This window comes from Trachypithecus francoisi, unplaced genomic scaffold, assembly GCF_009764315.1.
Source record: "Trachypithecus francoisi isolate TF-2019V2 unplaced genomic scaffold, Tfra_2.0 Lachesis_group8, whole genome shotgun sequence".
Classification (NCBI taxonomy): domain Eukaryota; kingdom Metazoa; phylum Chordata; class Mammalia; order Primates; family Cercopithecidae; genus Trachypithecus; species Trachypithecus francoisi.
This window is the reverse complement of record NW_022681473.1, coordinates 24,747,274-24,756,935: the sequence shown is the minus strand read 5'-3', so window position 1 is coordinate 24,756,935 and position 9,662 is coordinate 24,747,274. Positions and strand designations below refer to the sequence as shown.

At 38.6% G+C, this 9,662-nt stretch overlaps 1 protein-coding gene across 1 annotated transcript in view; it reads right to left on the bottom strand.

Annotated features, from left to right (window-relative positions):
* Positions 1–239: 239 nt before the first annotated feature.
* The window catches only part of LRRC4C (leucine rich repeat containing 4C), a 28,010-nt gene continuing 18,587 nt past the window's right edge, over positions 240–9,662 (bottom strand). The window contains exon 3 of the mRNA XM_033204539.1: positions 240–3,160. Coding sequence (XP_033060430.1) covers positions 1,196–3,118 — 1,923 coding nt within the window. The 5' untranslated portion in view covers positions 3,119–3,160 and the 3' untranslated portion in view covers positions 240–1,195. The remainder of the gene's footprint in view (positions 3,161–9,662) is intronic.

The window sequence follows — 9,662 nt, the reverse complement described above, 5'->3', positions numbered from 1 at the left end:
GAGTAATGCAAGAGCAGGAACCAGATCTTGTCAACTGTGCACCCACAATACTAAAATCTGTATTTTGCACACAGTAGGTCTTTAATCATTATCATTGAATTGAACTGAATTTGCTAATACTCATCACCAACTATTCTTTTTCAGCTTCAGATGATTTAGAATACTTTCATGTTTTGCGGTTATAGTTCATCTGACCAATGAAATTATGTTTAGGAGACAGTAAATAAATTATACTGAAACTTTCCTTCAAGTAGAATTAAATTTACTTCACAAAATCATTATTTTTGAACCTGAGCATTCTACAAAGTGTAAGCCTAATGAGAAGGAAAAAATACCACAGCATCCTTAAACATAGATCTAAAACTCAAGTCAACTAGTCAAACAGGACCCCGTAGAGATTGGTTTTGTGACTAAAGAATACTGTAGTATTTTCTTTCTTAGAAAGCAGAAAGTCTAATTACCTTCAAGTTTCTCACATTTGAGCCATACTACAAATGAGTTGTGTCCAGGTACAGAAAAACCAACAATATTTTATTTATAATCTTATTTTTAGCTTTTTAACTACAAATTCTGGTTCTAGAGTTGTTTAAAAGTCATGGGTTTTATAGATGCTCATATGTAAATTAATCTGTTGTTTGCTTACTTTTCTTTTCCATAGAATGGTCTCCCTCATAAATACAGAACAGGTCATTACATGAAAAATATAAGATCTTGCATTTTTTTCCTTGTTCTCTCTTAAAAATCTATTTCTAATATTGCATTCCCCATTGGATTACTTCATATGGGTATGAGGGAAAAAGAAAAAAATTAAAAAAAGAGAGAGAGACAAAATAGACTGGATCTCACCACTAGAATTCACCATAAAAATCTCAAAGTGTAACAGAATTCTTACAAAAGTTCCTAGACCAGTTCTTTAAGGAATTGAGATCTGCTATGAAAAATATGGCAATCAGGGAAGGGAGGAACGAGATGTGGGAAAATAGTGAATAAGTGCAGCAAAAACAGGTTCTGAGGAATACACATAATTTTGTCTGCTTTAGATCACAATAGAATTTTTAATAAATAAATTTCTTTTCTTTTTTGTTTTTTTGTAAAGACACTTTTTTGAAACAGTAGATTTAGCCCAGTCATTTGTGTCATTTTTAATAAACTGTCTTTTTTTTGATTGTTTGTTTTTTGTAACTCTGTAAATGTTTTAGATTTGAGTCTCTTGTACATTGTCTTTAGAGTTCATTCGGATCAATAACGGTTCATGCACTGAACTGTGTATTGAATTTATTGTGTTAACTGTTGTTGTGTGGTTGAAGGGAGATTTGTATGAGTTATAGTGATTCAGGTGCTCATGCTCGATAGCAGGCATGGGCAGGTGGCTTTCCATGGGTGTGTCTCCCGTAATCTCATCATCCACATTAATGATTTCAACAGTCCTTGTTGGGGCGTGATGGTTTTGCCGATGGTGCTGCTTCCTCATCTTGTAGAAAATGACCAGCATCACTGCAGCCATGAGTGTGATGGCTACAAAACACCCAATGATGATTTTGGTAGTCTTCATGACCTCATCAATTCCTGGGATCCCACTGTTTATATCAGTCACTGGGATGGTGAAGGTTTTCTCTGTCGATCTTGTGCTCTGTGGCGTGAGAGAGGTGGTCACATTGGTGGTCTCCCAGTAGACCACTGGAGTGGGACCCACATTGTTATCTGTGGTCCGTGCCTCATCCTGAGACGGTTCCATAGTCTCTACTGTGACGGTTGAAAAGTAGGAGAAAGGAGTAGTGGTTGCTGCAGTAACATTCAGGGTGGCTGAAGCAGTAGTATTCCCAACGGAATTACTCACCATACATGTGTACATGCCTGTATCTTGCACAGTTACATTTGTGAAATTTAATGTACCATCACTGAGCACAGCTATCCGCACTTTGTACGCCCCATGTGTCATGACTGTTCCATTTGGAGTAATCCAAGATACAGATGTCAGGGATGTGGAAGCCCGACATTTCAGCTCAGCTGCCATGCCTTCAGTGACATTGAGGTCTGCAGGGGGCTCCACAATCACCGGAGCATAGCATGTGAAGTAATTCTGGTCAAGCTCTCCAATGTACCTCCCCTTTAGATTGGGAGGAGTGTTACACCGGGCACAACAAGCTGTGTTGGAGGGGGCCATGTCTTTTATCCACCAACTGAGCCACAGTATGTCACAGTTACAGTTCCAAGGGTTGTGATGTAAATGTATCCGCTCTAGATGATGCAAGGGAGTGAAGAGGTCATGAGGCAGTAATGTTAGATTATTGTGTGCCAGGTTGATCTCCACTAGTGACTGAAGGTTGTCAAAGGCATTCCGTTCAATCACTTGAATCTGGGACTGTATCATCCACAGTTTTTGAAGGTGCATCAAACCCTGGAAAGAGCCAGGCCTGATGGCAGATAAATGATTCCCAGAAAGATCCAGCTCATCTAGTTTTATGAGCGGCGTGAGGTTAGGGATTTCCCGAAGGTTGCACATGGCAAGGTTCAAATACCTCAAGTTGGACAGACCTTCAAAGGCACCTTCTGAGATATATGAAAGTCTTTTCAATTCCCCTAAGTCTAGTCGGCGTAAAGAAGGAATTCTGTTAAAAGCATAAGAAGGGATGCTTTCAATGGGGTTATTTCGCAACCAGAGCTCCTTCAGTTTAGACAAGTATACAAAAGCTCCATTCGGGATGGTAGTAAGACGATTGTCAAAGAGTTCCAGAGTGTTGAGGTTTGCCAGACCATTGAAAGCCCCAATTTCAATGGTTCTGATATGGTTCCTACTCAACTGTAGGATTTCCAAGTGCCTCAAGTGCTTGAAACTGTTCACTTTGATGATCTGGATTTGGTTCTCATGGAGGTTCAGCAGCCGTGTGTTGGTGGAGATGCCATCCGGAACCTCACGCAGGTTTTTCCGAACACAAATCACCTTGCTGAACTGGTTGCTGCAGGAGCACACAGAAGGGCAGGTCTGAGCCCGCACCAGACCAGCCACCACAAGAAGTTGAAGAGCCAGCAGCACCACAAGCAGGGGGTCAAATAGGGCCCTGTTAAACCTAGGACCTATCATTATCTGCTGTGGATGTAAGGTCATCTTGTTCAACATTCATAATTTATCTGGTGTTGGTCCTTCTAGAATTCAAACAGTCTGCAAAACAAAAGCAAAAAACAATTATTAGATTAGATTTTCTCTAAGTGTCTTTCTGGAGTAATGTCAGTGATATAGTGTATCAGCTAAAGCCATTATTTGTCAGACAAATTAAAAACAAACCTAATATCCTTTATTAAGCTGTGTGGTTCATATTTAGAGGAAAATGTACCTTTAATCCAAATTAGGAGCCATCCAAAGCCCACATTCCATGAGATATATAACCACAGAGTAAGGAATCAATGAGGTAGAGGACACTAATGTGTTGTTTACCAATCAAATGTGGCCCAAATGCATGAGGACATATATACCCCACCATTACCTTCAATGCCTACAGCAGATTGAAAAAGTTTAGAAAATAGGACTTTGGGGCTATATCAAACAAACTAGAAGCTCCTTTGCAAAAGCAGTAATAGCTGACATATTATATTGAAGGTTATTTTATGTGCCAAGCACCATGGGCTATATACTTCATAAAAAAAACCTGTCTAGAAGTGATTACATAATTTGTGGTTCCCAGTGCAAAATGAAAATGTAGGAAGCCTTATAAAAATTATTAATAATATCAATCAGTAACAAAAGACCACTAAACCAAGTGTGGGTCCATCTCAACGTTAGTTTCTTTGCAACTGCACAGGTTGTAGGCCCATGAAGCTGGTTGTGATCCTTCGTAATCCTTACAACACTTCTCTGAAGTAGGAATTGTCATCCTTTTCATTTTCAAAATGAAGAAATATCATCATAGAAGTGACATTCAAGAAGTCACATGTTTAGTAAGTATAAATCAGGGCTCAGATGCTCATTAGACTGGTCCCAGGGAATATGATCTCAGATATTCCATAAAAATGTTGCTATGAGAATAAAGGTAAATGCAAAATATTTTTCACTAATTTCTTTAAAATACCTTTCCTTTGCGGGTGACCTCAGCTGTAAGCACTGGCAACTTAATTTATGGTACCTGTGAAGATGCACTGAAATAGTGACATGCACATGTATATATAAACTTCTAGAGATTCTCATATACCAACTCATTATAACATAGCTGACTGCAGCCTATAAGCAGACGTACCACATATTAACTATTTTCCCATGAAACATAATTTTTATTTACAGAAAAAAATAGTATAACAGGACTATTATGTCTTGTGTCCCTACTCTTACTGGTTTTGAGTAGATTTTTGGGAAGGAAAATAACTCATCTCCTGCATTTCTTGTGGCCACAGGAAGTCTTCTGAAGGAGCTTATGTTGTTACCAAGTATACGCCCCACTCAGCTGGCTTATTGTGGACTGGGCGCCTGTGTAATAACTTCTCCCAAGTCTCTCAACTCAATAAACAGTGTGTCTTCTGTGAATCTCTTGGAAAGAAAAAAAAAGGGAGGGCAGTGAGAGGGGTCACCACATTTCAATTCAAAAAGGTACTAATGTAGGACCCATTATGTGTCACCTTGAGCAAGTTACTTATCCTTTCTGTAGCTTAATTTCTGTCCCACTTCAAAATGGGAATGAAGATATTAATATTACACACCACATAGGGTTGTTGTGAGGATAAAATGAGTTAATACAGAAAAAGGACTTAGAACAATGCCTCCCACATGGTCAGAACTCAATAAATGTTAGATATGATTATCATATCATGACAGATTATACAAAATAATATTTCAATATGAAATATTAATTTCATAAATAATAGTAGTCATTATGGTAATAATTATAGATTTAGATTTATAATGAAATATTAATTTCATTATAACTATTTTTAATTTTAAAATATTTTAATATTAAATATTAAATAAATATTACAATTAATAATAAATTATATTAAAATATAGTTTGAAATAAATATAATTATATTAATATATTAACAATAAATATAAAAATATTTTATTATAAAACAATCATATGTAACATTTATTGAGTTCTGACAATGTGGGAGGCATTGTTCTAAGTCCTTTCTGTTGTTTCCCTCAACCAGATATTTTGCTAAGTAGTGGGCATATAAGGATGAGGAACAGAATCCTTACCTCGGGAGAATTTAAATTTCAAGAGTGAGACAGATAGGCAAACAGATGAAGTACAATGATATATGTTCATTGCTATGACAGAAGTCCACACCGGCACAAGAGCACTAATATCAGAGCAACTTAATCTATGCTGGAAAACCAAGGTTTCAGAGAAGACGGATATCTGATCTATATTTCATAGAAGCTGCTGAGAAAAGGAAGGAAGGGCATTTTAAGCACGGAGGGATCAGCTGAACCAAGGCAAGCACACATGAAAAATGCTAGTACATCCAGGGAACAGTAAAAAGTGCCCTCTGTCAGAATGGAAGGCCTGAGGACGAGAATGAGAAAGGAAGCTGGAATGAGATCGGTAAAGACTCTTAAGAGCTGGTTACGTCAAACTTAAGAGTCCCAATTTTAAAGTGCAGGCAACCTGTTTTGTTTTTAGAAAAGAATGCTATCATCAGCTTTGTTTTGAAAAATGATGATGTGAGGTTAATATGGGGCAGAGACAAGCAATGGAAGAAACTAGTGGCAAGCAGAGCAATTAGGAAGATCTTCCTGTTGGCTCAAGTGAGCCTTGGAGAGAAGCCAATGCCAGCACTTCCTTGTCTACCACCGGAGGGTTTGAGGAAGAAGGGCTGGCTCTTTTTTAGGACATGATCCTTTCACTAGTGGTGAGATCCCCAGTGAGAAATAGTTGCATTTACTAAATAGCCTATAGAAGGTGGAGAAGAGGCTTTTCCCCCTCAGTAATAGGAGATGCACTCTTAAGGAAAACTAGCTGCCATTAGCAATCCTTAAACATATACCCACATTTACAAAACCACTGTAAGGAACCTTAGTCTTAAGAAGGTGATATTTAAAGTCCTCGATTGCTTTCTGGCTTCAGAGGCTTTTGTGTCCTTCTCTATGACAGCAAAAATATTTGACTAATAGATTCTGAGTTACTAATTTTTTTCCCCAGCCTTCTAAGGCCAACCAACTTGCTTCCTTCCTTGGAGCTGTTGCAGCTCTAGGTTGACTTTTCATACCATCTGGTACTGTGATTATTTGTTTCTGGGTGGTTTCCTCCATCAGCCTGTGGACTCTGTGAGAATAGGGGCCATGTCTGATGGATTCCTCTTAGCCTATTGCCAACACAGTGCCTGGCACACTGTAGGCACAAAACGAAAACATATTGAAAAATGTACCACAAAGCAAATATCTAATCACAGCCCTTTGTATATATGTAGTCACATGTTCTAATGCATTAATCACGCCTTTTTATTTTTTGTGTTTCCTGATGTTCTAACATTTGAGGTCTTGCTGATCCTAGAGGCTACCCTTTCAGGGCTAGCAAATTCCTAGAAGTAGTCAAGGACTTGCCTATAAGCATGACTTTCATAAGCAAACCAGCCTATCCAAAGGTCAAACCCCAGCCACCTTCTTTATCAGCTTCTCCCAAGACTCTTAACACTCAGACCACCATTTCCCTGCCTTAATCACCCCACGTCCACTTACCACTTACCAGGCAACAAGGGACAGCCCCTATGTCTCAGAGCCTGCCAAAATTATTCAAACTAGCCAATCAGAAGCCCATTTACCCTGCCTTCCCCTAAAACCACAATAAAGACTTTTGCCCACATTTTCCACTGGCTGCTCCCTACTGGCTGATCCTGCTGCTTCCCAGTGTGGCCTCCACATGCTGTGTCATGCCCCCTCTCCTGTGAGCTGTGAGTAAAACATCACTTTTTAAACAGCAGCCATCTCCTGGTCTGTTGCTTCACTATAGCTAAATAATAATAAAACCTGAATTTTAAAACAATGACTAAACAAAAAGGCCTGACTCATCATGTCAATCTTGTTAACAGGTTTTATAGGACTACACCTCTGTCCCGTTTATATCATGACAACAATGTGGTTGGTAGCTTTCACAACCTAAGTCAGATAGAGTTATCTTCCTTGTAAATTTAAATATGGCCTTAAATAACTCTTTTATGTTTCCATTATCAATAGAAAGCTATCCAAATTTCCAGTAATAATGACCATCAAAAATTTATCATTTGAGTGATTTAGTGTAGTTTTACATATGCCCTCTCTCCCTGAAACAGACATAGGTTTCAGGGGGAGAAGGCATATGTTATTAAGGTTATTGGGTATAAAATAACATAGCATGCAAAATCCCTGATACATAAACAAATTAACGTTTTTACTGTCGGGGTCCCAGGGTCCAGCTCCTCTAAGCTTTCTCCCATTCCCTACCGCATAGCCATCCTTAGAATCCTAGGGTCTCAGGCAAAACAGGTAGAAATAACTGGTTGACTGGAAATAGCACAAAAGTAAAGAAGATAATTCCTTACTCTGCTGTTTGCTACCTTTTTCTTTTTAAAATATGAGGCAATAAAGGCAGCCATGCTCAGTGGTCAAGAGAAAAGGGTCCAGTGTGAGACTTCTTGAGATCATATCCCTTTTTGACCCTCAATGACCTTAAAAATGAGAAAGTCACTTGATCTCCTTATACTTTACTTTCCCCATCTGTGAAAGAACAACACTGTTTTCTACTCAAAAGGCTTTGGTTAGAACTGTCACACAATACTGTGTATGTAAAGTTACTGGCTCATAAGAAGCAATATATAATAAATATTTAATACATATTAAAAATAAAGTGATGAGACACTCAGTTTCTTCCTATTTTATAAGGCAGGAGCAACAATAATATATCTTATACAAATTTGTGGTAAGGATTACTTGATATATTCAGGAACATACTATCAGTAAAACACATGCAACAATGATATAGTGCTATTAATTATAAGGTATGTGCATCTATTATTTCTTACTCTCCAGACTGAGTTTTATTTTCTACTTCTTGCTTCAAGGTCTTTGTGCTATTGCAATTAATGAGATTTTCTATAAATCAGTCATAAGTAATGCTTTAAGAATTATAGCTGGTTCAGGCCGGGCGCGGTGGCTCAAGCCTGTAATCCCAGCACTTTGGGAGGCCGAGGCGGGCGGATCACGAGGTCAGGAGATCGAGACCATCCTGGCTAATACGGTGAAACCCCGCCTCTACTAAAAAAATACAAAAAACTAGCCGGGCAAGGTGGCGGGCGCCTGTAGTCCCAGCTACTCCGGAGGCTGAGGCAGGAGAATGGCGTGAACCCGGGAGGCGGAGCTTGCAGTGAGCTGAGATCTGGCCGCTGCACTCCAGCCTGGGCGGCAGAGCGAGACTCCGTCTCAAAAAAAAAAAAAAAAAAAAAGAATTATAGCTGGTTCAAAGCTAATTTATAACCTACAGCGAATAATGCTTGGTACATGCCCTGAATTAAATCAACTACTATCAACAAAAGGTTTTTTACTTTAATATCTAAATTATGTTGCTTTATATCAAAAGCCAGGCTTCAACATCTCTTTCATAAGATGTTTTTATCACATCAAAGGAAAATTAATTTAAAAGTATGCACTATCCATTACAATGTCATCTGACAGCATTTATTTACAAATGCATTTGTGTGAGTTTTGAATTAAACTATGATACTTGTAGCCTTGTCCTAGAGGATCTCTTGACTTTGTCAATAGACTTTCTTCCTTTACTACCCATGCTTTAGTGCACTGAGAGCCAGTGCAGTGAGAGACACAGAAACAAGTATATATGAAATAGTTAGCTAATGGAAATGCTTTATTTAGCACAGTATCATTGCTAAATCATCATAGGCTTTGCCTAGATATTAGAACTAGTTTGTAAGCAAGGAGGGAGAAAGATGAATTCAGCTAACCACAACTGTACCCCTTCTTTCCTTCCTCATATTATCCTTAACAAACCTCCCTAAACAGGAGAACTAAAACTGCTTACCCCGGACCCTAAGACTCCAAACCACACCTTACCATCTACATTAACATGACTTTGCTGTTCCACTGTCTGTCTTAGCACCTCTTTCCTCTTCTGGGGCTCTTCCACCAAAGCAAATGGCTTCACTGATCCTAATAAGAACTTCCCCCAAAGTTCTATCTACTCTTTCATGGAAAATTCAACAGACATCTGTGCTCAGATTTACTGAATCTTTTGACTCCTCAATCCTAAATTGTTGTGTCATAATTCTTGTATAATCCTAAACAAGTTTCTACATTGAAAAACCTTTCTAGACTCAAACTTCCAATTCTTTTTTTAAAAATTAAATTAAATTAAATTTTAAGTTCCTAGACACATGTTCAGGACGTGCAGGTGTTACATAGGTTAAACGTGTGCCATGGTGGTTTGCTATACCCATCAACCCCTCACCTATGTATTAAACCCTGCATGCATTACCTATTTCTTTCTGATGCTCTTCCTCCCCCCACATCCCAAACAGGCCCCAGTGTGTGTTGTTACCCTCCCTGTGTCCGTGCGTTCTCATTGTTCAGTTTCCACTTATAAGAGAGAACATGTGGTATTTGGTTTTCTGTTCCTATGTCAGTGAAACTTCCAATTCTTAATAAATTCTGAACTAATCTTCACAGTTCCACTCACAGACACTGCCAA